The following is a 27,078-nucleotide window of genomic DNA, read 5'->3' as shown; positions in this document are numbered from 1 at the left end:
CAGAAATCGTGCCCTCGTGATGATTCCTACATTCAAGAGAAATCTTGAACCTAGCTCGAATTTCGAGATACCCGTCCCCAATATGTGCTACAAAATGCAAAGTCGTTTCACATGGTTATGCCACACCTTACACCACGGAGATTTCCTGCCAAAATATGAACTTAACTTAGGCACCCCATCATTCCGAAAGTAGCAATAAAGTCTCATCACGGTCGTTCAATTAATTCACTAGAATTACCCAACAAATGAACCACTCTGTCTGCCGTACCGAAGCGTAAACGTGGGTGTTATTAATGGCCCAGCTCACTTCTCGAGGGATACCCTGCGCAACAAGTAGCGGTTTCACCTGTCGTTGAGTATATACTATACTGAACTACAAGTGTTTTTCCAACGTTGCTGTGAAACGCATATTACGTGCAATACATTAATTGTTATGCATCTTCGTGTGCGTGCTTGTAGCGCTTGCTCTTCAGTCTGTTCAGAGAGGATATGAGAGTGTTGTGGCGCACGCTTCTGTCGAGTGCATTCAGGGGAGATAAGATAATTTATGTCCAACAAGCGCACCGTTTTCTGGAAACAAGCGGGCTCGCGTCGAGTTCTTCCGCGAGCGACTGCAGAGCCCCGCCGAACAACCTCGCGCAGCGTAAACGCGCGCAAGTCTGCGCGCGACCTCGCTCGCCTTCGACAGCGAGGGGGAGAGCGAGCGCTACAAGCGCCGGAGTCGCCGCGCGCTCGGCGGCCCATTGGCCCGCTGCCACGGACAGCGGAAGTGACGCCAGTCGCCCGGGAGTCTTCCGGTGGCTCTAAAAAAGCGGAGCCCGCTGCTATCCGCGTGGTGCGGCGAGTGCTGTGTCGATCGCTCGGCGAGGGCGCAACACCACCAGAGCCAGCGAGTCTGTCTCAAAGCCGCGCGACGCGCGGAAGAGGCGTGGTGTTAGCGCCGCGCCGGAGTCGCCGCTCGTTTGGAGTCCTGCGCAAGCCATTTCGGCCTTTCGCCCTCCCGAGTCCCCGCAGAGGTCAGAGGGCACCCGGGTTCAGGAGACACGAAGCAGGCCAGCTGTTTCGCTTCAGCTCGCATCCCGGTTTCGAAGCCGCTTTGGTAAGCGCTTCGCGCGACAGGGTCGACGGCGACGCACTGTGTCAGATAAACATTATTCGCCGACCGAATAGGCTTTTCGCTCGTATCGCTGACACTTCGACAGCACCATTGTCTTCATCTCTTCGTGACGGGAATTAAGAACTTGAGATTCCTTACGGCACAGAGTGGTTTGAGCTTCACCCAGAGTGTTGGCCTTGAAGTCGTTGTTCCTGCTGGCTGCGTAGCGACGCCCAAGTCAACAAAAACCTCAGTGCGTCTGGAGCACCAAGAGAATTTCGAGTGACGTGCTTTGCAGGCGTGTGTGCGCGCGCGTGTGTGTGTGTCAGCCTCACTTCAAACGTATTGGTTCTGTAACCTGACGCTGCTTCAAAAAGAAAAAGAAAAGCCACTTGTGCTTCGGAGATACTGGCGAAAACGTCTCTCCGCTTGGTAAACTCCCAGGAACGGCAAGACGGGACTGCAGTTGATGTCATCGGCGGTTCGCGCAAGGCAGCATTCGCCTTCCAGTTGAAGAGCCGAGAAAAGCGCAACCCAAGCAGTGCTTAGGTGGCTCAAATCGACAGTGTCATCCCAGGGCTACAAAGATCCGCGAGAAGACCACCGCTGACACAAATTCGGCAGCTACTGCTTCTATTGGTGCTGAGTGAGAGTGGCGGAGAGGCCATAAAAGGAACGAACCAAAACATTCGGCACAGTCGGTTAGCATCCCTGAGAGGTCAGCTACGAACCGCGCTTGCGTCACGTGCTTTTGCCGCCGCGCGAACTGTCACAGTCCTTCGAATAGCAGAAGCAGCACCGAAAGCGCTGGCAAAGCCGCCGCCGCCGCGCACAAAGACAGTGCGGTGCCCGCAGTAGCGAAGAGCGCATTTCAACGAATGCCGTTCGCCCCTCGAATACAGTAGCCACGGCCGGCGTTCTGAACAGAACCGCAGGTGGCAGCGGGAACGGCACGAGCCGCGCGCAGTCCCCGCCGGCGACGTCGTGCGCGCCGCAGCAGCCGAGCAGCGCAGCACGGCTGGCCGCGGCCGGCCCCAAGCTGTCTCGGGGCGGCCTGTGCTGCGTGCACGAGGGGGCCGCCACCGACGACGAAGAAGCGGACGACGTGGCTCGCAAGTCCGCGGCTGGTCGGCGGCCGCCCCCGTCGCAAGCCAAGGTGGCGCGGTTCCACGAGCTGCGGCGGCAGGCCTCGGCCAAGTCGTCGCCCGAGCAACGAAAGCGAGAGGCCTCGCCGCCGCTATGCCACGTCGAGCTGCGCGGCAGGAAGGTCGTCAAGAAGTCCTCGCCGGACTCGAAGGTGAGTGGAGCGACCGGCTCTCTCTTTACGTAATCCCGCTAGCGTGCCGTCCAATTCCTGGGAGAGATGTCGACCATAGCGAACGATTGAGGTGCTAAACCGAACCACTGCAGCCGGACATGGTATTTCAGATGAAGGTATAGATGAGTGAGGCGAAATACACGCACAGTGGTGTGTATCAGGTGCTCACAAAGCGATTCTGAGGACACTATAGAGTTTCATGGAACACTTCACCGTTGTGCTGCCGGTGACACACGTCTCCTAAAAAAGAAGCACCTTGCTTCTAATTCTTAGGCAGAAGAAGTGGCGACTAGCAATATACAACAATAGGTTTGGAAAGCATATTTAGCGCCAGCGAACAAGGACAGAAGGGAGATGACGCCACAAAGCGCATTGTGGCGTCGTCTCCCTTCTGCCCTTGTTCGCTGGCGCTAAATATGCTTTCCAAGCCAGTTTGCCAACACACCCAAGAAATGGCAATGTTGAAACAACAGGTTCTCAGCTATTTTCTTTTGTTCATTTCAAGCGCGTAACAGCGTCCCAAGTGGAAGGAATACTCGGAAAGAACACACACACACACACACACACACATATATATATATATATAGATATATATATATGTCGCATTTAGTTTTGTCAAGCCACAGCTACGCATCAATGGTCCGCGCCAAAATCATGCCGAAATCAAGTCCTTCTACCCAGTAACCATAATTCACATTTCTTGATTTGGTGTCGGAGCTTAGCAGCGTCTTTCTATGGAACTTCGTATACAGCTCCATGACTGCAGATACTAAGATAGGAAAACACCATTACTAGACCGCTTCGGTTGCTCCACATTTAGTACTTCCTTCGACCGCGTCTTGGAGACAATAAGCGTCGCGCAATCCTCGATATCTGGTTGTCACTACCGCCCCCGCGCTCAGGTCACGTGCAAGCCACGCGTCATTTGTTTCGATGGCGACGAGTGCGGATATGTTGCAATGGCTTGGGTTTATTCCACGCGTTCTTTACTTGATGCGGTACATTTGCTGCGGTTCAAATGAACGGGTAACATTTCAGATGATAATAATCCACTCCCCCCCCCCCCCCCGTCCGCCATGACTATGACGATAACCTCCCACTATAAGAAGACAGGCTTGCGCATGTTTGAAAACAAAATGGCGTACAGTCACACAGTGCAAGCAAAGAGAGCAGACGGATACGGTGAGACTCCGCCTCATCTCCGCTGGGTTTTGAAGTGAAGACTTATCCTCAGGAAGTGAGTCCTCGAAAGCTTTCCCGCGAGTATCATTCTTCTGTTTTGATAAAATTTCCGCCAGCAAGGTTATTGTAAAATTTATTTGGCCCGCATAAAACCTGACTATAGCGCCACCACATCTCTGCAGTGTGACGCTCGACGGCTTGTCCGTTAAGCAAAAGCTACAGTAAGGTTGTTGCACAGTCCAGACTCATTGTTTCGGTGATCTTTGCTGCCAAACAAAAATAAACCTTTTATCTTATACTGTTACATGTCAAAGGAACCAAAACGCTGGATGAGTCCTAGCGACGGCTTCTTTTACCCCTCCATTTGGTTTGTCCTGTGCTGAGATATAACTGTCGTTTCCAAAATTATCGCTTTAATGGCTACTAGTCATCATTTCTTTTCTTCAGTTGCCGGTGGAAGCACAACCAACGAGTGTTTCTTCACAGGCCCCGGTTTCAAGGATTAAGAGAAAAGGAAAAGCGAGCAAATTTCCGACTCCTGAGAGGAAAATGTATTCTATCTAGAGTGAACAAAGGGTGGTTATTGAGAAACGTCACCGGAAACTGGTTATTGACTGGTTATTAGTTTCTCTGAAGTGGCTTTATATATATAGCTGGACTTCAATTTAGAAATTCAAGTGAAGGCGGAAGCTCGAGCGGCCTGTCTCACTTCTCAGGGACACCCTGAGAAGAAGAAGAAGACGGTAGAAGCGAGAATTGACGTCAAATCCACACTCCATCCTCTCCAACTAAGAATTCTCTTCAGTCATATCAAGGCAGCGAGTACTGCTCGCGAGCAAAGAGGTATAAGCGGATCCGACGGGCGAGCTGAGTGTATCAACGGACAGAATGAGCCGACTGCTGCATAAAAGGGCAATCGAAAGGCTGCGTCCCATCCGGCTACACTCCATGTAGCCAGTGAGGAAACAGGAAGACACGCTGGCCTGCTTTCTTTTATTACTATTATTATTATTTTTTGTTTCTCTCCTGATACACGTGCCATATTTTGCTGATCAAAGTGTTCCGGAAAAAGCTGCTAAGTTGGCGACTGAGCTCGCTGCGAGCGTCCTTATTTTAACACCCACGCGCCCCTCCTTCGCTCTCCTCCCTCTCCTTCTCCCTACTGTTTCATCCGGGAGAGACGACTTCAGTTCGCTTCAGTTTATGGAAGAAATAAGGAATGAAGTCCTACTTTTGTTCTTCTGCTGTCCATCCAGATGAAAATGAAGCAGCTTGCTTCGGTGAGCTTACCGAATTTGGAAAAGAGAAACAAATGGCTGGTGCAAGCACAAAACAAATAGGAAAACGAAAAAAAAAAAAGAACGGTGCCGTAAATACGTACCTTCTGTTAACAAATACTCCATGCTTATTCATAAGGCATTCGCACATCTGAAAGTGGACGATTGTTCAAGAACGCTTTTCGTGCGTGAGGAGCTCCGTGAATGCAACCCGACGTCCGCAATATAAAAGCAGTCGAAGTCATTACATACCGCCCGTGATTTTCGTAGCGATGGATGTTAGGTTAGCTTTCAACCAGCTGTTCTGATTGTGCATCGGCTGACCAATCGTGGCCCATATAGATAGCACGTTAACCCAGATTGGCTGTGTCTGAACACGCGAGCACTGGTGCTGGGGCGTCAGATTGCGAGCGAGCTTGAGCACCAGCGTTCGAGAGCAGCCTCGTAGAAACCGTGCGGCGAAGTGAAAGTTGTGAGGGGGTGCCACGGTGGGTGCAGTCGGCAGAACGTCGCAGAGAGAAGTGCCGCTCACTGCCAGCGCTTTACGCCTGGGCCTTAAAAGCCACCTGCGCCGCCTGGGCTACCATCCAAGCCGACCGCCTGACGTTAGATGCCCGATGCACAATCCTCTGCACCGGCCGCTTCTGTACTTTATCCAGCAGACAGGCCTCGTTTCTTTTCTTTTTTACTTGTAGACCATGCCGTAGGGCATACTGGTGCCAACGAAAAAAAAAAAACTATTCTTCAAAGCACTGTTCTCCGCGGTTGAAAGAGTTTTAATCGCCAGCAGAGCTCGTGGTCACCGACGTGCACTGTTGGGAAAAATTGAAACGCGAACAGTGGAGCATAACTGAACATATACGGTGCGCGCCATCGCGTAGTCGTGGCGAATGTCATAATTATTACTCAGCATCTGAAGCAGCCTGCCAAGCGATATTAGCCAGGCTAACGTCTCCAGCCTATCATTAGAGTCAGCATGTCTTCCCCAACGGTTCTTGCGAAATTGTTGACTTCCGTGGAGAAATGGTCTGCAGCCTAAAGTTATCCCAGACAGTCGGCTCAATGCACTCCAAGCCGACTGGCGCTCAATGTCGAAGCGAGGACAGTTGTTCAAGTGTACATACAGCAGCCCGCTCACGTCAACAGTCGTCGCAAATGAGACAGCTCGGCGAAGAATGGGTGCGTATTTTTTTGCAGGCTATATACTCTCAGCTAAAGGCGGCGCCAGAGGGTTGCATCACATCGCTAGGAATCGGTTCGAATAACAACGTGCTGGAGTTACTGTATGTGGCTTCCCCAGCAGTAACTCTACATCGCACCCTTATCAAGGTGTACGGCATGACGTTAATGTCCCAGAATGTGGTCGGTGGTGTGAAGAGCGTCTATTGGAAACGGCGTCTAAACTTGTGTATCACTTTTCACGCACTAATGGCCACCTCACAGCGTCGCGTAGCCTCCGCGAAACTGCATCGTTTCTTTTGTGAGTGAGAGATCCTTTCGTGAAGGGGTTTTTTTTTACCCTTCCCCTCACCCCACCTTCTCACGTCGGCGTTGGTGCGGAAAGATGTCGACGCCGTCCTCTGCCAGAATGGAGGCACAGTGTCGGGAAAAGCCTGTCACTGATAGCGTCAACCTCGACGTGCGTTTATAAAGCGCCGGCTCACTGTCGATCCGGAGGAAGCCTTTGTCCGCAGGTGTCGACGCTGGAAAGCCGGTGTCGAGGCGGTGCTCTCGCCGCCCGTCGGCAGAATGCGTTATCTAACGGACAACATTCGCACCGTCGTTCCCTGTACGAATGAACACCGCTCGTTAAAAAAGAAAAGAAAAAAAAGGGAAAAAAAGGTAATTCAGTAACGAGTGCGAACGTTGTACTTTTTCTTAAAGCAGCCTTGCTTTCAATCGTTGGTTATATTAAGACGAAGTGTATATATTAAGTCGCAGCAAGCTCACCATCGAACTCTGCCTAATGTTCAGATCAGAATTGGGTAGCACTAAAGAGATGATTGAGGAATTAGAGTTTAATGCATTCGGCTATATAGTAGTAGTAGTAGTAGTAGTAGTAGTAGTAGTAGTAGTAGTAATGCAGGCTGGGAACTACCCATATTCTAAACGGAATGTTGCACATGCGCTTCCTCAATCCTTGACCGACGCGTCACCAAGGCGTCAGAGGGAGCGTGAGCCGTCGCTACAAAATCTACACCACAATAACGCTGGAATTACTACTAGTGCTGCTGGTGCCTCCAGATGGCGTAGAGCACCACTAGCGCTAGCGTTACTGCATAGGCTTCCTAAAGGCAGCATACACATTAACTCTACCTGTCCCAAAAAGGAGATGATAAAAAGCTGGAACGTAGAAACTTACTATTCCCCCAAGGCACTAAACAAGTAAAAAAAAAAAAAGCGAAGAAAGATCGCTATATATGTTCTTGTACTTCGTACCGCGCATGGTGTCAGAAAATTAATCGAGGGCGATCTCGGCCACTATGACGCACATTTTTGGTAACTTGCTTTTTTCTTCTTTAGCAGAGTTTTGCCTATTGTCGTGTCTCTGTAACGCCCCCCTTCCCGCCTGTGCACTTAATGGCATTTTCGATCTTATTGACTGAAGTGTTCTCTACACGGAAGCGTCTGGAAAAAGCGATCCATTTCACCGTGCTTCATTTAAGACGACGTATCATTACGACCGAATCTTGTACCACGCCTGGTTCTAACTCACGTATATATAGTTAAAAAAATTAGAAGAACTCATACCTATTTATATTTCTGCGTGTCTTCGCTTGCTTCCGGACACAGAAGCGAGATCATGCAGGCTACGCTGTCGAGTGATTAATTGTTTCCCTAACGCAAGCCGCGAGCTCCCTATTTCTCGCCCTTAACGAAAAGGGAGAACGCTCGTGCATGTAAATATAGCGCAAAGTGCTTAGTCTAAGTAAAAGCTACACTAGCAATTTCCGCGGGAGACAGCGACGAATAGTGCAGTTAAAGAGCAATTGGTTGAGAAACGAGACATCCTGCTTGACTTAATAGAAAAGCGTCACGCAACGTTCTCGTTGCTAAGACCGGAGTTCCGCGTTACTCTCCTACTGAAAACCGTCTGGCGCTGTTGAGGTTCGTTGATTGGATGTTTGTTTGATCAGGATGCTTGCTATACAGGCGGGCTTAGCCTGCAAGTCTAGGCAGATAATCACTTTCCGCTTTTCAGAAACGCATTACCACGTGTCCACCAAATCAATGTTGCGTAGATTAATATTAGAGTATACAAGGCGCAGTGCTTCCCCTCTTTCGCAGTATACTCGACCCTTCGGGAAAAACCCTCTGCTGCAGACACGCATGTCAAAAGCCAGTTCTTTGCGAGTTGTTGAACAAAGCCTTTCTTTTTTTTTAGGTTGATACCTTCCTTGGTAGGAAGAAAGGAAGTGGTCGCACCGCCATTAGCTTCGGTCGCCACCAAATGAGCCCCGTAGCGATGGGATGTAATCGCATGGGGGCCTCTCTGATTTAGATACATAATATTTGGCTTCTCTTTCGGTGTCTTTATGCAAGACTTGTTTGTTTTACTTGGTATCTTACCTTGGTCATTGACTACGCAAGCGTCTTAGTCATCTTAGTTCATTCCTAAGCACCTTATCGAGCGACCACCCACTGTAGCCCATGCCACCCGCCCAAGTGACGCAATAGTGACGTCATGCTACACGCACGCATAGACATACCGCGATGCTTCATCCACTGTGCGGCGCATCCAACGACGCGCGTTCCTTAGCAGCTTCGTTTTCTGCGTGCCACGCCTCGCTGGGGGAGATTCGGTATTGCGACGGCGACTTCAAGAGCACGAAATCGGGCAGACTCAACTCCAGTTCACATCTACGTGTAAAGCGAAGCATTCTAGGTATGATTGGCTCGTTAACCATGTGTGTTTGTGTGCATATATGAGGTGTGGTTATCGAGGTATAAATATTAGCATTAAAGAGCAGCATGTTATACGAAAAAATGATTTTATTTGCAGTGAATTATAGACATGCTGGATATTATACGCACATATTTACATGCAGCACATCATGCATATATTATTTAAGTTTTCAGTAGCGACCCACAGTGCCGTGTGGCACTCCTGCTGCGACACTCCTCCCGGCCGCGAGAAAGGGTGTTCCGTGCCGCTTGTTGAAGCATGCGTCCGTGGGGGTCGGCGTTAGAGGCCGAACGCGTACGAAAAAGTGGCTCGAATTCGGCAAGAGAGCTTCGCTTTCAAACAGTCGCGTATCCTAGCGAAATCGGCCTTCGCTATATCGGCCCCACAACGGCGTCATTTTCGGCGACGTCCGCGTCGGTCAAACCTTTTTCCGGAAAGGGCTGCTCCGTATATATCGGCCTCTGTAATTTATAGAGCCTCGGCGACAACACCCTCTAGATGAAGGTAACACAGGCAACCTATGTCCCGCGCAGAGACGATCTCCTTCGAAGCGGTGAGAGGCGGCGACGCCATACCGCCGCAGTCCCAAGCTAAGTCTCGGCGCGAATAGTCTTCCAAATCTAAGGTCGGTGGGAGTTTTTCGACATTCGATTCGGGGAGCACCACTGCGCCCACTGTCTCGCAGCGCATAGGGTAGCCAACCAGGCGCATTTCTGGTTAACTTCCCTGCTTTCTGCCTTTCTTTCCCCCTCCTCTTCCTCCTGCAGAATGCATTTGCGATGAAGTATTGCTGTGTTCTCTCTCGTATTCATCATTAGGATAAGAAAGGGTACACTTGCAGGACGATTTCTGCGTCGTGACTATACCTCCACTGGGAAGCGCATGGGTGCCGATTGATCACTATCCGCTTTTATCTTCACACACACACGCATTTCTGCACCGTCCAGGTAACATTTCCGCGACACCTAGATAACATTGCCTTCAGTAGTAAGCCATAAACTATATATTAAAGACAGGAGAAGCCCTGTACTCGTCGAGACTGCATGAACGCGCACTAATTAGCTGATCAGACCTCTTAACAAGCGTCGTCAGCTCGTGAGAAAGTTCGTTATTCTAATTACTAAAACTTGCGAGAACGGGGAATTGAGAACGGACAGGTTGCTTAGGCCTTCTGCACCCAGTAGGTGCGTTATGGCAAGCAAGGCTAGCTAACCAAACATTTAACAGTGGCAGGAGCAACAAATGTTTCTCGAATTGAACTGAATTCTGGGGTTTCACATGCGAAAACCACGATTTGATTACGAGGCACGCCGTAGTGGCGGAGACTTCGTACCTTTAACGGGCTTCCAATGCACGAGACAGGGGCATTTTTGAATTTCTGTTCCCCCTCCCATCGTAATGCGGCCGCCGCGGCCGGGATTCAATCCCGCGACCTGGTGCTTAGCAGCGTAACACAAGAGCCGCTAAGCCACCACGGCAGGTAGCAACATTTATCGAGGTGGCGCTATGAAGGAGGGCGGGAGACACAAATGAGCATCACTTTCTTTCGCCCGGCCCGACGCTGTGGTAACAAGCCCCAAATGCGCGACGCAAAACGAAAAATAATAAAAAAATAGAAAGAAAGAAAAACGAAGTTCTGACATCTTACATAAACATCTTCCTCCTCGACTTCGCGGTGTCGCTCGAGTTTCCAAAACAGGCGAGAAAGTTGTTTTCGTCGCATGCCACTCGTCTGGCTGCGCGAACGCAAGTATGCGCAAACAGGATAAGAGAGAGAGAAAAAAAAGAAAAAAAAAAGAAATGATATTTATGCGACGCGTCACCTATTTCGCGGGCGCGCGTGTGTGTTTGCGTGTTTTGACGCACGGCGGAGAGTTCACGGGGAGTCTTCCCCGCTCGGTCGCAACCCCGCCGCCCCCATTTTCATACGCCCCCCCCCTTTCCTTCTTCCCTATACGTGCTCAAGCCCAGGCTTCATGTGCCCCGCCACTTCACGCCTCATTTTACCCGTTGAATCCTAATGGCGCACCGCGTCGCGAGCGCGAGCGGTATGGAGATGTATATATACTTGCGCAAACATATCCTGTTGACCTTTCTAGCCTCGAAATGTGCCGCTTTCCCTCGTCATTTGTTGTTGCTGCTGCTGCTGCAGCGCATGCGCTGCTCGCGCTTTATTCGTCGGGAAGCTGTTTGCGGCTGCTGTGCAGTGTTTGTCTTTAACTGTCGGCCGTCGCAGGGCCGTGAACGGGCACGAAAATGAAGTCCGCGCGTTGCGCTGCTGCTGTACGGTGCAGTGCCGCCGAGGCAGAGCTGCGCCCAAGCAGGGAGCGCGACTCTCGCGCAGTCGAGCGAGTTTAACAACTGGCAGTTATAACACAACTCGAGCAGCCGTTCCCGTAGCTTTCGAACCACATCTGCGAGGCGACTAATGACGTGCATAGTTCGTGTTATACGTGTAACTATGGGCTACGATAAGCAATTAACACGGACTTGAAATTCTTTCTCTTTTTCCGCTTGCTTACCAAACTCGAGCAGGACGAGGACACTTATGTTAACATCATCGTGCCCATCGTGAAGTTGAGAGTGGTTTAGCATTCCCCTCGTACACTGAACTTATGGAAAAGTAATTTTCATGTCCTGAAGAAATGGACCCACGGCTGATTTTGAGATAACCTGTGGATGTATACGTCAATTGTCTTGAGCAATTCCCTTGGAAAGCTTATTTCTGTGCGCTACATCAGTATGGCCCGGCCACCAGCGGAGCACAGGGCCGCACTTGTTGAATGTGCAGTGAGTTCCCTTGTTAAAGGGAACACTCGATTGCAGAGTACGTGCGAATCTTTTCGTCTGGCAAGTGTATAATAGCCCCGCTGTGCGATTGAGGACCTTGCAGTAGATGACGATAGTGCTGGCTTATTTTACATACTTTAATCGGAACTTGCAGCTATATAAGCCCAGAAAACTGAAAACACATTAGAGTGTTCACTTCGACGGGGGGCATTACCCAATACTTTGCTGAACTTCGCGATGACGGCGACGGCTGCCCCGCTCTAACTGCACGCAAGTGTTCCGACGGGGCACCGAGCACCTCGGAAGTGAGCTTATAGGGTCGTTCCGGTGCGCGGAGTGCCAGGGTGTGCGCAACGGAAGCGCGACCCCGCGTTCGAGTTGGGTCCGCGGCGGGTGCTGTGTTCCGAGCGAGCGTCGGCGCCGTACAAGGGGAAGATCGATGGTTGCGCGGACGTGTGGGCTATACCCGGACAGGTTCGGCAATGAGAAACTGCGATACGGCTGTGCTAACAGTAGCTGTCGCTGTGCTAGCTGTGACGTGGGCGCAATAGAGCGACCCGTAATAATAAACGATCTCCTCTTACATAGCCGAGAAAAATCATGTGTTTTGCACACACCTCAGGAACACGAGTGCGAGTTCTTTTTAACAATTCTAAGCCATTTGCGCGGTGGTTATCTACTCAACGTTATTGACTCGTATCCGAGGGAGGTATTGATACCTGGCATAATCAGAACAGTTGATAAAGCGACGCACTGGTATAACAACCGTTAATAATATACTCGGTTTGCTTACTTCTGTTATCAATAACGGTTATCGTAGGATAAAGACAAACAACTGGTTATAGTGAAGTAAATGCGAACACTGTTATAATTCATTTCAAATCGTGGCACCATGCCCTCGGCGTTGAAATGGCGACTGCTTTGACCTCATGATATGCCTAAACAACAAACGCGTCTTCCGGAACTCCAGTGCAGATGAAGAAACATAATAGCACGTCAAATTAGCGCATTATCATTCATCTTAACATGACAATAAAAAGAAAGGCAAGCATATTGAGATTTTACATTTTGACAGTGTATGATGAATAACGAAGTAATGAGGAGTGCTAGATAGTAAAGTGCTGACGGCGGGTTTATCTTACCAATAAACTTCATAAACGAGAAGAAAGGGGGTTAACCGAGGGGCCCGATTTTTATTAGTCATATCATAAGAAGCCAAAAAACACTGACACCAATGACAAACAAGGTTGTGGGATTGTTCCCCACCTGCGGCAAGTTGTTATTTTCATCCACTTTCATTTCCATTAATCTACCGTTTCCTTATTTCATTTATTAAGCACAAGTAATTTCCCCTATGTTGTCCTTGGTGTCAGTACTTGTTGGCTTCTAATAAACATCATAAGTTATTCCAGCAATCGTCCCGTGTGCTACCTGCACCTTTTGTATGCTTATTGGGGAAGAAGAAGAAGTGACGGTAGAGAACGTCTGTGTTTTCGGCTGCTCCACTTTTCTGTAGCTTTTTAATTTTGTGTGTGCACAGTGATCGCGTCGTCCTTCGGGATGGCGGGCACACGTCCCGTGCAGCTTCCTGTCGACGCAGTTGACCCAGCTGCTGCTCGGACGGTTGGTGCCCTCTGTGCTACGGCCGTCACCGACGTGGAGCTTCCAGATTCGGCAGATGACTCCACGGTGACTGAGATGGATTCCGACAGTAGCAGCTTCACGCCTGTTGAATCGCGCCGCCTGAAAAGGAAGTTGCGCCGGACATCAACAGCTGGTGAGTCGACTACAAAGACTGTTGACAAACTTAGCGCGTTACGCCGGACATCAGCAGCGAGGGAGTTGCCTACAGATAATGTTGACGCACCTGACGGGTTCTCTGTGGCTTTCGTAGCCACAACGGAGACGGCTAATTTAAATACCATCAACAGACAGCGGCTGTCCCAATTTTTCGACCAGCTGATTCCGGGACAAGTCCAAGAGGTCAGAATCAACGCTTGGAAGAATGTCCTTACGGTAGATGTGAAATCTCGGGCGTCCGTGGACAAACTGAAAGAAATTGGAGTGTTAGGCGGTATGCCGGTCCGACCCTATCTCTCTCACGGAAAACGGACTTCCGCTGGAGTTATTACAGACGTAGACCCTGAAATAACGGACAGCGACCTGCGGACCCTCATCAAATCTACGGCCAAGATAGTCGACATTCATCGTTTCGGCCGATCACGGTGTGTTAAAATAGTTTTTGAAGCCGACTCTATCCCATCCCACGTCAAGGTGGGCTATGTGCGGCATCCTGTCCGTCTGTATGTTCCCAAGCCTGTTCAATGCCACAAATGCAACAGGATTGGCCATGTGAGTGCTGTTTGCAGAAACGAAATATCCTGCCGTCGATGCGGCGGATCACACCAGCATGACACTTGCAAGACGGAGACAGTCAAGTGCACCAACTGCTTCGGCGCTCATGAGGCGACGGCTAAAGACTGTCCTAGGATGAAGAACGAGAGGCTTATCCTGAAGAAGATGGTAAAAGACAACTCAAGTCACCAAGAAGCGGCCGCGTCTATTCGTCGCCGCAAACGTCGTTCCCGACACCGACGCCCAGAGTCACACGTCAATAGTCTGTCTCAGCCGCCGTCACAGCAACTCTCAGCTCCGTTGCCTCAACGTCTTGAGCCGCAGAATGATAAGACGCCGCCTGCTGTAGCGCCCCATATAACCACGGTGGTTCAGAAAGATGCGGGTACATTATCCACCTCCTCTGATGTGGAATGGCCTGCTCTGTCATCCAAAGTCGTCGAACCAACGCGTCCATCATTCCGTGCCGTTTCAGCGGACAATAAGGACAAGCCGGAAGGCCAGCAGGTGAACGCTCTTCTGAACCAACTTTTACATTCCATGCGCACGCTGCTTTCAGGCCTCAATACGCCAACAGCAAGGGTTGTTGTTCAGTTTTTGGATGCAATTGAGCCGCTCTTGGCGGCACTGCAGTAATTCATTATGGCGCTACCACACAACCCCTCCTCTGTGTCGATGCACATACGTCGTAGTGTAGTGATGCAGTGGAATGCCCGAGGCCTGCGTGGTCGCCTAAGTGACTTCCGACAGCGCGTCCAGAAATACCACTTCCCCGTGATTGTTATATGTGAGCCCAACATGCCTTCTGCTTTCCGCCTTTCTGGATATGTATTGCTGTGGTCTCGAGAAGCTGATGAAACCAGCAAGGTATTAGTGTGCATACGCCGAGATATTCCACACTACCGCCTTGTCCTCCAGCCCCATAACACGAACCACTACATTTGCTTGACGTTAACGCTTAAAGGGCGGGTCTTCTCGATACTCGGCGGCTACATTCCACCCAGAGATCACATTGATTTCTCGTACCTGTCCTCAGCAATCCAGAGTTGCACAGCTCCCCATATTATTGTGGGCGACTTCAATGCTCATCACCCCCAATGGGGAAGTACATTAATGAATAACCGAGGCAAAGCATTGTCCGACTTTATGCACTCACAGGATTTCGTCAATATTAACGATGGCTCTCCTACGTTTCTGCGTGGCACGTCCTATAGTAGCTGCTTGGACCTGACGTTTGTTTCCTCACGACTACAGTCTTCTATTAGCTGGTTCAGTGATGTGGAAACACATGGCAGTGACCACATACCAACGTATATCTGCGTAAAGTGGTTCGCACCTACCACTTCGTCTCATGTGCGGTGCACTGACTGGCCCACTTTTAAGACATTCGTGGAGAATTCCTGTGCGAATCTCGAGTCACCAACACAAATAGAAGACTTGATCACGTCCGCCCTCGGTGAGGCCACGCGGAACATATGTGCACCTACACCGGGGTCTCCTATCGACGTGGAATTCGAGAGGTTGCGCGCAGTCCGACGGCGCGCTGAAAGGAAATATAGAAGGACGAAATCCACGTACGATCTCGCCCTTTGTCGCCGAGCTCAACGAAAAATAAAGCGCCATCTCGAGAAATTAGGAAGCAAGCGGTGGAGAAAGTTCTGCTCATCACTGGATCCTCACAAGCCGCTGTCACGTATTTGGCATGTAGTCAGAAGCCTACGTTTTCCCCCACAAGAAAGGTACCCTTTCAGTGCTCTGGCCCTTTACCAACGCCGCAATGATGTAGAGGTAGCGGACGACTTCTGCAAAATGGTTGTGGGCACAACTCAACCAGCCTCAATCCAAGTCGAAGTTTTTGCGCCACCTTCCTCAAGTGACCACTACGACTTGCTCTTTACGATGCCCGAATTAGAGGCTGCTCTTGCGTCGTGTCGGCATTCATCTGCTCCTGGCCCTGACGGGATCTCGTACTCGTCTCTGTCTCACCTTGGCAGGGCTGGTCGCACTGCACTGCTCAATTATTACAACGACACATGGGTCTCCGGTATTGTTCCGCAGCAGTGGAAGATCAGCCGCCTGGTTGCTCTCTTGAAGCCTGGAAAGACTCCTTATGAGCTTACCTCATACCGCCCAGTTGCATTAGCCAGCTGTGTTGGAAAAGTTATGGAACGAATGGTCCTGGCGAGGCTCGAATGGTTTCTGGAAAGAAATGATCTTTATCCGAACATGATGACCGGTTTTCGGCGGGGTCGTTCTTCAATTGACAGCGTCATTGACCTCGTTACGACAGTGGAACATGAAAAACGTCAACGCCGACTCGTCGCTGCTGTTTTCTTAGATATCAAAGGGGCCTACGACAACATCCTTCATGAAGCCATTCTCGATGCCCTAGATGACTTGGGTATTGGCGGCCGGCTCTACCTGTGGATTGTGAGCTACCTCAGCGGCCGTTTCGTTTACATGTCCACGCCTGACGGAGACACTAACCGTCATCAGGTATGCCGTGGAGTTCCGCAGGGAGGAGTTCTCAGCCCAACATTATTTAATGTGGCACTGATTGGCCTGATGAGCGAGCTTCCACCTCACATCCACATCAGTGCACATGCAGATGACATCTGCATCTGGGCTTCTGGTACAACACGCCCACAACTACGTGCGAAATTACAACGGGCTGTGTCATCTACTTCACGATACATACGGCGTCAGGGTTTGCGCTTAGCTGCCGAAAAATGTGCTGTGGTTGCATTCACGCGCAAATCTGTCTGCCGCTACCCGATCTCCATTAACGGTGTCATAATACCTTATGTCTCCCACCACAGATTCTTGGGCATTATCATCGACCGCGGTTTGTCATGGACGAGGCATGTTAATATGCTGAAGCAAAAACTTAATCTGTTTTGCCATGTTCTTCGCTTCGTAACAGGCATGAAATGGGGCCCCACGGAAGGCTCATTACTAAGACTTTATCAGTCTCTTTTCGTAGGCTACATTCGATACAGCTTTCCGATACTCTCAAACTTGAGCATTTCCTGCTTACGGACATTAGAGAGCGTCCAAGCGCAGGCACTCAAAATATGCCTCGGGTTGCCACGGCGTGCCTCCAACAAAGGCACAATTGAGGAAGCCCACGTATGTCCATTACCGATATACCTGTCCCACGAACCACTTCGTGTGTATCTACGCTTACTGACACGACACCATTGCCATCCATTGACGTCGGTTCTACATGAGCGGCCGGACAGCAGTTTCTCAAGTGCACTCCGCTGCCATCTACCCCACATAACATCAGGCTATGCCCTTCCATATCACCCCGTCATACCACCGTGGGTGATGGTTCAACCTTCCGTATGCGTACATGTCCCCGGCATACTAAAGAAATCTTTGGTTCCCGTCAGTGGATTACAACAACTTGCTCTCGCATACATCTGGTCAGAATACCAGACATATGTTCATGTGTACACAGACGGCTCCGCGTCACCTAGGGCATCGACAGCAGCTGTGGTGATACCAGCCCAACAGATGACTCGAGGTTTCATACTAGACCATAATTCAACATCAACCGCTGCAGAGCTTGTGGCTATTCGGGAAGCGATTCGCCACATCTGCGGGGAAAGACCTCAAGAGTGGTGCATTTTCACGGACTCAAAACCCGCGCTGCAAATTTTGGGATGCTTCCTGCGCCACACCGCATATCAGGTTCTGGCCCTGCAGATCACCGAGCTACTTTCATACGCTCAAGAAAAACACCACCGCATCGTGTTCCAATGGATCCCGGGACACTGTGGGCTCAACGGTAATGAGATGGCCGATGCTGCAGCAAGGCGCGCCCTCAGCAATGGCCTGCGAACTGTAGTACCATTCTCCAGGCCGGACATCACATGCCTCCTGTCGGAATTAATGAGGAGTGCGACGAGAAGATACTGGGCCCAGCCAGACGCTCGTCACGTCCGCCTTAAATGGCTGGATCCCGATATGAAATTTCCGATTCTGCGTGGAATTCCACGCCCTCATACATGCCTGATACACAGACTGCGAATAGGCGTCGCCTTCACGCGCAAATATTTGCACATTATTGGACGGACAGACTCCCCGGACTGTTCAGTGTGTGGCGCTGTAGAGAATATAGAACATGTGCTCGTGGTGTGCCCTGAGTATGCGCGCGAAAGACTGACATTGGCAGATACATTGAGACACTTACACAATGGACCACTGTCGGAGGACCTCTTGCTAGGCGCGTGGCCACAGAGTTGGCAGACGACAGAGACAATGCGTGCACTTTCACGTTTCCTAGGTGACACGGGCCTGGACTCACGCCTGTGATACCAGTTGTGTAATGTGTCATTCATCACGTTCCTCCCATTATCATCCCCCATTGTGACACTTTTTCTCCCCCTCTTCCCCTTCCCTTACGTAGAGTAGCAGGCCAGATGCTCCATTATCCGGCCGACCTCTCTACATTTTCCAATCATTAAAATACTTCTTCTTGTATGCTAATTGATCTGTTGGCTTTTGTTTTAGTTTATCACGCGTACCCGCTCGTTTAGCCCTTTATGTGGAATGGTAGCGCGGTCAGACGATGACGCACCATGCCGCCTCAGCGAACATGCTGCATAGCTTGCTGTATTTCGTGCAGATTTTTCATATTTAGTTTAAATGGCCGAAAAAGTGTGAGACTGAATGCACTGCTTGTAAATTCGTGGGTCACTGTATCCGGCGCCTCCTGGAATACTTGAACAGAATGACGCGCACAATCAGCTTAAATAACAACTGGTTGTACCTGAAGCGAGACATGCGAAAGTATTTTGCTGTAGACACGGGGCAGATGACACACGCATTTAGGCACGATTATTGAAATAATTCAGCAGCATTGGTACGCCTTATAACCAACTATATGTCGACGATTTTGCTTTTCAATTTTTTGTGCAAGTAGTGTCCGCCGGTTATAGTAGACCGGCTCATAAACCAGAATTGAGCTATCTGCCACAGGCAACCTTTATATATATATATATATATATATATATATATATATATATATATATATATATATATATATATATATATATATATATATATATATATATATATATATATATATATATATACATATATATATATATATATATATATATATATATATATATATATATATATATATATATATATATATATATATATATATATATATATATATATATATATATATATATATATATATATAAAACAGCAATCACGGCACAACTAAGGAATACCACACTGAGCGTAGTCGAGACGATTGTATAGCGTAGTTCTGAGTGCGACGTTAACGACACCCCGTTGAGTACGCCTAGCATTTGTTGTCTGGAAGCTGCCTGCTTTCTTCATTACGCCCAACTTCGCTACTCGAGGCGACTCCGATATTTGTCCAGGCTTGGGGGAAGTGGACTTGCGTCATTCGTAACGTTATCTCCCCGTCCTGGTGCATCAAGCTTTTACTATATATACGCAACCATTGCAAATCAGCCCGAATCGTGCGTGGGCAGTGCCGGTCTGCGAAGGCTGATCGACGTTAATGAAATTACAGGAAAACTTAGCGCACTTTGCGACGACTCGGCAAATCGAAGCGACGCGCACTTGAACATACCAGCCGGAACGGTTGAGGTGTCCCCCATTTAATCAAACTTATCGACCAGCGTTCGAGGCGTGTGCGACCATTGCCGATACGCTACGGCCAAGACACACGCGCCGCGCTGCGTAAGAGTCACCCTCGGGTCCTCCGACATTTCTGATTCAATTACGGCGCCGACAGCCGCTGAGTGCCATCTGGCACTTCCGAGCGTCCCGTACAGAGAAGGGCCAGTCCCGGCGCCGTGGCCAGCGAGCGTTGTCCGCCACGCTAAAACAGTGCAGCATAGCGTAAGTTTTAGCTTCCGCAGCTCTTCACGGTTCAGCATAGCTTTAGCATGGCTTTCGCGTTGACGCTGCATGGATAGGCATTTCCAACCATTTCTATGTTTATATACCTTCATTCTGAAGAGTGTAGATGCATGCGCAGTCGCCCTTCCGGTGGCAGTGGCCAACTTGCTTCCTGCTTACTTTTTATGTACCTGCCAATTGTATGCTTTTATAGCAAATAATAACAGTTTTAGTATTGCAGAAAACCTTGACGAGTAGCGCAAAAAACATGGACCAAGAAACATACAAGCACACAGGACGGGCACGGCGTTACTTGTGCCTTTCTTGATCCATGTTTTCTTGCGCTACTCGCCAAGGTTTTCAGATACGAACCAAGTGGCCCATACGAAATTTTTATTGGTATTGCAGCCCTGCACCGTTCAGCGTAGTTCCAGCATACAACTTTGATGCTGTGCTATTGAGTCCTGCGAATAGTTAAGTTTCTTAATCATTTGTGGCTTATGATAGCTTTTAGCATAGCATTCATCATGGTGCATGGTTTAGGATAACACTAGCATAACTTTCGCATTGGTATTACGCTATTTCGTATGGCGCACAGTTTAGCCGCTAGCTTTGGAATCTAAACTTTAGCATAGCTTTCGCAGTAGTGCAGTGTTTAGCATGGTGTTATCTCTCTTTTTCGGGAGGCTGGTCTAGGCAACCTCGAAAGCGTCGACGCACTGTGTTCCGCCATAATTCACTCTGTTCGTATGTGTTCTCGTCGTCAGCGGTGGAGACAATAAGTAGCAACACTGCAGCACGCGCGAGAACCCTATCAATGTGTGCACTTTGAGTAGCGCAGGCTTATTGCGACGCGTTATTGCAGCCGCGTGACGAAGCAGACTGTGATCAAGGGCTTCCGGTTGCCAAAGGAAAGCAAGCAAGAGAAATAAACAATCACAAAGCCTGTGAAAGAGAGATGGAAGCAGAAGGACGAAAGAACAGAAGACGATAACCGACGGTCCGCCTCGCTCGGGTGAACGCGCAACAGCTTCAAGGTTCCCTCATGCGTCAACCCTGTTCCTAATAGATCGAACGCCTCCATCGTCTTCTCCCTCTCTCCTTCTGAGGACGCCGCGTGCTGGACGCCGCGTTAGCCGCGTCGCTTCCCGAGGCGGGCGACAACAATGTGCATTGCAGGCGACAACAGCAAGGCGCCTTCTCCGAAGCGGTCGCGAATGATTGACTCCTTCCCGGCTCTTCACTCGCTGCGCTGCTGATATTTTCCTTCTCTCTGCTTTTGATTTTTGTTGGCCGAACAAAGTGCAGATGCCTTGGCCTACGCTGCCACGCAGCTATAACTGCTCACTTCAGACACCTCGGCTTCGGAAGCAAGCTCTGACGGACCTCCCACTTCTACGCTGAGATCAAAGCAGCGTGCTTTCTTTTTTTTGCCTCCTAGCCTCTGGCGAGAAATTCTCCTTCATGTTTCTCAGCCCTCTCGTAGCTGTGCATATTCTATTTCAGCTCGGGTCATTCCTTGCATAGAATGGCGCTCTGGTCTCTCCCTTCAGTCGAGTCTCTCTTCTTTTTTTTCAGCCCTTTGTTTCTCACAGCACGCTTTGCTCCGTTGTAGATTGATCACACGATGAACAAGAACTACGTAGGATATAGCACAAGCCTCCAGTCTTTTGTTGCAAGCGCAGAGAAATGCTCTTTCAGTTGGTTATTCTTTCTTTGACGCGTCCCCATCAGTTGCAGCAAGTGCGCCTTTGCCTTCATGCTTTGAGGTACAATGACAAAACTGCAGTACCGGCGTAAAAATGCGTCCAGTTCGAATTCAAACAAGAATTCTTTTGTTTCGATCGCACACATGTCATCGCAAAGAAGGCAGCGAGAATCAGTACGAAGGATCGAGTGTCAAGCAGAATTCATTCGCACAAAAAGAAATACAGGCCAACGAGAGCCGGTACATATAAAGGCTACGCCTGCACTGAGTTTTCTTTCGGACCCCTGAGACTGACTTTCTATATTTTATTTAAAATACTTTCCATCAACTTCTCCCATACAGAAGCGATATGGAGTAGCAGAAGAATACTTCAATCGTCTCTAAATAATATCTCAGCTAAGCCTACTTCTGACGCTAGCGATCATCACATGGTGCTTTGGATCTTTCCTTCTGGCATTGATATATATGTATATAGTAATATCATAGGAAGCCACCAATGACACCCTCGGGCCCCTCGGCAGTTTCCTTTCTTCTCATTGATATATATATATATATATATATGTATACATATATACGCTCATAGTCTTGAAACCGGTAGTGTTTATTTCGTCCATTTGTTCTGTTCGTCACGTACGTGAATGTCAGCTTGGAGGGCAACAACAATGTACTGTGGTGGTCCCCGCGCCTTAACGGGGCAACCTTTCAAGCGCTCATGAGGAGAAATTTGTCCAAACGGGGCAAATAATGTTTTTCTTAAGCGCGAAACGATTATAGGGGGCTTCAACTGTGTTTCCTTAAAGGCCTTGCAATGTTTCGTTGATTTAACGGGTAGCACAAATGATCGCCAAACGCCGCTCGTCATTGGTCGCCAGCGAACAAAGCGAAACGCAGAAAACGCAGCATCACTGCTGAGATCGAAGCCAATACATATCTTTCCCTATGCTGGCATATGCACCGGCCCAGGCTACGAGCTATTTATTTGACAACACATGTAACACAGTGGTGGACGACACAATGTCTCTGAAATGAAACAAAAGCAGCCCGTTCGCTAGAAAATGCACCAGCCAATTGCTATCGCGTATTTTTCTTCTCTACTTCAAACACTTGAAAAAAAAAAAATGTCCACTAACCTTATTCGAATCGCGTCACTATACATTAGTTATGTGCCCAAGTTGTCATCATTTGCAAGAAAAAATTGGAGCAATTCATTCAATAATGAAACAAATTACATTCATTACATTCTTAGCGACAAACTTCACGGCACTTTTCTATATTGGAAAGTTGAAGGGAATCGCAATAAAGTTTTAGTTCCGTGCTTAGACATTATAAAACGGCGATGTAAACCGAAATAATTGGCTTCAAGTTATTCGTGGAATTTACCTGATCAACCTTCCTGTGACCCGCCGCTGTTGCTTAGTAGCTATAGTGTTATTTTATTTATTTATTCAATACTGCGGGCAAGAAGTCCAAGCAGGCTGAGCAAAAAACAAAGATGATATACACAGAAGCACAAGATGAAACAAGTGTGTAACACGTTTTTCACACAAATTGTTTGGTCGTAAGGTAGACGATTAAGAAAAATTTTAACTAGATTACAATACAACTATAATTAATACACGAAATAACAAGATTTACACAAATGATATACAGCTCACGGGCGCTGGGGGTGTGCTTCAGTTAGTTTATTCCAGTCATCTATTGTTTGTGGAAAAAAAGTGTACCGAAATGTGTCAGTCCTTGCGAAAATAGGTGTTAGAGAATGAGGGTAGTGGTGCCGAGTGGGTCTGTTTGTCAAGGGGGATACGTATTTTGCGGTGTCTAAGGCTATCCTATGATTAATTAAGTTTGAAAGAAACTCTAGCCGACTTTTCTTTCTTCGAATTTGTAATAGTTCAATACCGTTATCGGTTAGTAATGCAGTGGGGAAGTCAGTAGCCTTAAATTTACTGTAGATAAATCGTACTGCTTTTCTTTGAATTCTTTCTAGGTTCTTAATGTTAATTTTTCTGTAAGGGTCCCGAACTATGGACGCATACTCAAGTTTTGGGCTAATTAAGGAAAAGTAAGAGAGTCGTTTAACACTAGACGGAGCAGTCTTGAGTTTGTGGCGCAGAAGGCATAGTTTCCGGAAAGCGGCAGAGCAGATGGCATTTATGTGCAAGTTCTATGATAAGTCACTCGTTAATGTTAAGCCTAAATATTTATAGCATGTTACTTTCAGTAAAGGTGCTGCAGCTAAATTGTAAGTGTAGTCTAAGGGGACTTTTTTGCGCGTTATGGGAAGATAGACACACTTAGTTGCATTAACAAGCATTCCCCATTGCTCACACCATTTCAAAACATTGTCTAAGTTAGAGTTAAGGTCATATTGGTCAGTAATGCAGGTAACTTCTCAAAACAAAACACAGTCATCAGCAAATAGACGAATTTGAACTGGGGTGTTAACGACATTGACAATATCATTAATATATATATATATAGTAAAAAAAAAGTAGAGGGCCAAGTACGCTCCCCTGCGGAACGCCAGAAGTTACCGGAAGGCAGCCAGAGACTTGTTCTCCCACCTGAACGTACTGGTTGCGGTTGTACAGATAGGCTGAAATCCAGGAAATGAATAATTCTGGCATTCCAATCATCCGAAGCTTAGTAATTAGTTTATCGTGTGGGACTGTATCGAATGCTTTGCTGTAATCTAGGAATATTACATCAATTTGACTGTTCGTATCTAGACAAGCTGCAAAGGTGTGAACTATAGTAACCAATTGTGTTGTGGTAGAAAATCCTTTTCGAAATCCGTGTTGATGATTTGATAAAACTGAGTTTTCTTCTAAGAATTCGTGTAATTTGTGAGCTATTATGTGTTCGATAAGTTTACACCACGAAGACGTTGAGGAGATCTGGCGATAATTATGTACTAATAGGCGGTCGCCTTTCTTGAATATAGGCACAACTCGGGCTGACTTCCAGTCATCTGGCAATTCCGCTGATAGCAGAGAGACACGAAAAATAATAACTAAGTATTTAGCAACAGACTCGGCAAAGCGACGAAGAAATATGTTCGGTATATTGTCGGGACCACAAGAAGCTTTAGTGTTAGAGTCAAGCAACATAGCAAGGACGCCAGGATAAGAAATGAAGTTTACATTTACAGCATGGTCCATGTTTCTGGTGGGCAGAGAATCATTATCAGCAGAAAATACACTATGGAAATAGTCATCGAAGTGTTGAGCAATCCGGTCTGATCAGATACCAATGAACCATCGACAAGAACCTGTGATATGGGTTTCTTGTTTTTCGCTGATATAGTTCCAAAACTTCTTTGGATCATTTTTTATGAAGTTTGGCAGTGACGTATTGAAGTAGTAGTCTTTCGAGGTAAGCACCGCACGTGCAAGCTTATTTAGAGTGTCGGATATAAGTTGGGGATCAGCATGCTTTTTCTTTATTCTTTTTGCTTTACGCTTGAAGTGAATGATGCTTCTCGTCATCCATGGTGTATGTTTATGCACCTCCTTTCGTTTAAACGGTATAAAGTTTTCAATGCAGTAGAAGCATATGCGTTTAAATTGGTCCCACAAACTGCAAACATCCGTATTAACAAAATCTGTTAGACAAGTTTCTAGGTGGTCGATAATGCGTGCATCACGGGCACGTGTATAGTCTTTCACATAATGAAAGGACGGGTTTGCAGTCTGCGAAAGCGGTACCAGGGGAATAGAAACTGAGACTGAGTTGGGCTGCTAAGCACGAGGTCGCGGGATCGAATCCCAGCCACGGCGGCCGCATTTCGATGGGGGCGAAAGCACCCGTGTGCTTAGATTTAGGTGCACGAATGATAGGTGTAAGAAAAAAAAAGGAAGAATGATAGGTTTAACGTTAAGGGATAAGAAAAGAGCAGATTGGGTGAGGGAACAAACGCGAGTTAATGACATCTTAGTTAAAATCAAGAAAAGGAAATGGGCATGGGCAACACATGTAATGAGGAGGGAAGATAACCGATTGTCGCTGAGGGTTACGGACTGGGTTCCAAGGGAAGGGAAGCGTAGCAGGGGGCGGCAGAAAGTTAGGTGGGCGGATGAGATTAAGAAGTTTGCAGGGGCAACATGGCCACAATTAGTACATGACCGGGGTAGTTGGAGAAGTGTGGGAGAGGCCTTTGCCCTGCAGTGGGCACAATCAGGATGATGATGATGATGATGACGATGATGATGATGATGATGCACGTTAGAGAACCCCAGGTGGTCCAAATTTCCGCAGTCCCCCACTACGGCGTGCCTCATAATCAGAAAGTGGTTTTGGCACGTAAAACCCCATAATTAAAAAAAAAAACATTCTTGTGACGTAGCAGGGCGGAGTAAAATGAAGCTGCCCTCGCACTTCCCTTTTCCCGCGATTCTATTCCTACTGGCGCCGTGCCGAACTCCTCGCGATAGGATGTGTAGTCACTACAGCAGAAAAGGCGAGACGCAAGTTCTTATAGCAACGCATAGACCACCTTCGTTTTTCGCCGCCCTGCTACGTCACAGGTGGGTTGCACCGTGAGTCGAACTTCTCAGTGTTGCATGTGCACTCAGGTAAGTTCAACAAATGACTCGATGCCAAATATTTCGATGAACATGACCGTTTTAAACTGTTGAAACTCGAAATTATACTTTTATTAGAATTTCCTTCAACTTTCCCATATAAAAATGTCCTGTAAAGGTTGCAACTAAGTAGTTAATCAATGTAGTCAGTTTAATTATTGAATTTATTGCTTTAGTTTTTCTTGCAAATGACGTCCGCCTATAGGCACATAACCGATGTGTGGTGCATGACGCGATTCGGGCAACGTTCGTGGGCGTTCTTCAAAACAACAACAACAACAACAACAACAACAACAACAACAACAACAACAACAACAACAACAACAACAACAACAACAACAACAACAACAACAACAACAACAACAACAACAACAACAACAACAACAACAACAACAACAACAACAACGACGACAACAACAACAACAACAACAACAACAAAAGTCTTCGAAGGGAAAGGACAACACACATCTGGAGCAAAAATATTGCTTACGAACGTTAGCGGTTTCCGTCGAACTGTTCATATACCAAAGAAATACTTGTGAATTCAACCCTTCGTGGTCACAGGGGGTCGCATGTGTTTTCGCGACAAGCGTGGAAAATGTGCAAAACGCGAGCCGTTCACAAATTGTTCCTTACTGCTTGTCTGATAACAATGGCAAAAATAAAGAAAGGACGCAGGGATAAACCATCGATCAAGAGCACATATCAGTTTGGCATTGGCTATGTGCTCATCAGCGGAACCGCCTACATGAACGAGCTATACTTCAGCTCACGAACCACACCGCGGCGCGCGCGTCATTGGACGAATTACGAGTGCGACATGACGAAGTGCGTGGTATGCAGTTAAGCGCGTTACCGTGGTACGAGAGAAACAACGATGACTAAAACTCAAGATGTGACGGCGTCTACTCGCCCTTACTCGTCAGTAGATGCTGATCCACCATTGCGGAAGCAAGAGCTTCATTCTGCA

The 27,078-nt window shown here is 48.1% G+C and overlaps 1 protein-coding gene across 1 annotated transcript in view; it reads left to right on the top strand.

The window, feature by feature from the left end:
• The first annotated feature begins 1,565 nt into the window (after nucleotides 1-1,565).
• Nucleotides 1,566-27,078, top strand: part of LOC126541978 (phosrestin-2-like) — a 375,838-nt gene continuing 350,325 nt past the window's right edge. Inside the window, exons 1-2 of the mRNA XM_072286138.1 lie at nucleotides 1,566-1,577; nucleotides 1,884-2,393. Coding sequence (XP_072142239.1) covers nucleotides 1,566-1,577; nucleotides 1,884-2,393 — 522 coding nt within the window. The remainder of the gene's footprint in view (nucleotides 1,578-1,883; nucleotides 2,394-27,078) is intronic.

Source organism: Dermacentor andersoni, chromosome 2 (assembly GCF_023375885.2).
Source record: "Dermacentor andersoni chromosome 2, qqDerAnde1_hic_scaffold, whole genome shotgun sequence".
Lineage (NCBI taxonomy): Eukaryota > Metazoa > Arthropoda > Arachnida > Ixodida > Ixodidae > Dermacentor > Dermacentor andersoni.
This window is presented reverse-complemented; position numbering and strand designations above follow the sequence as displayed.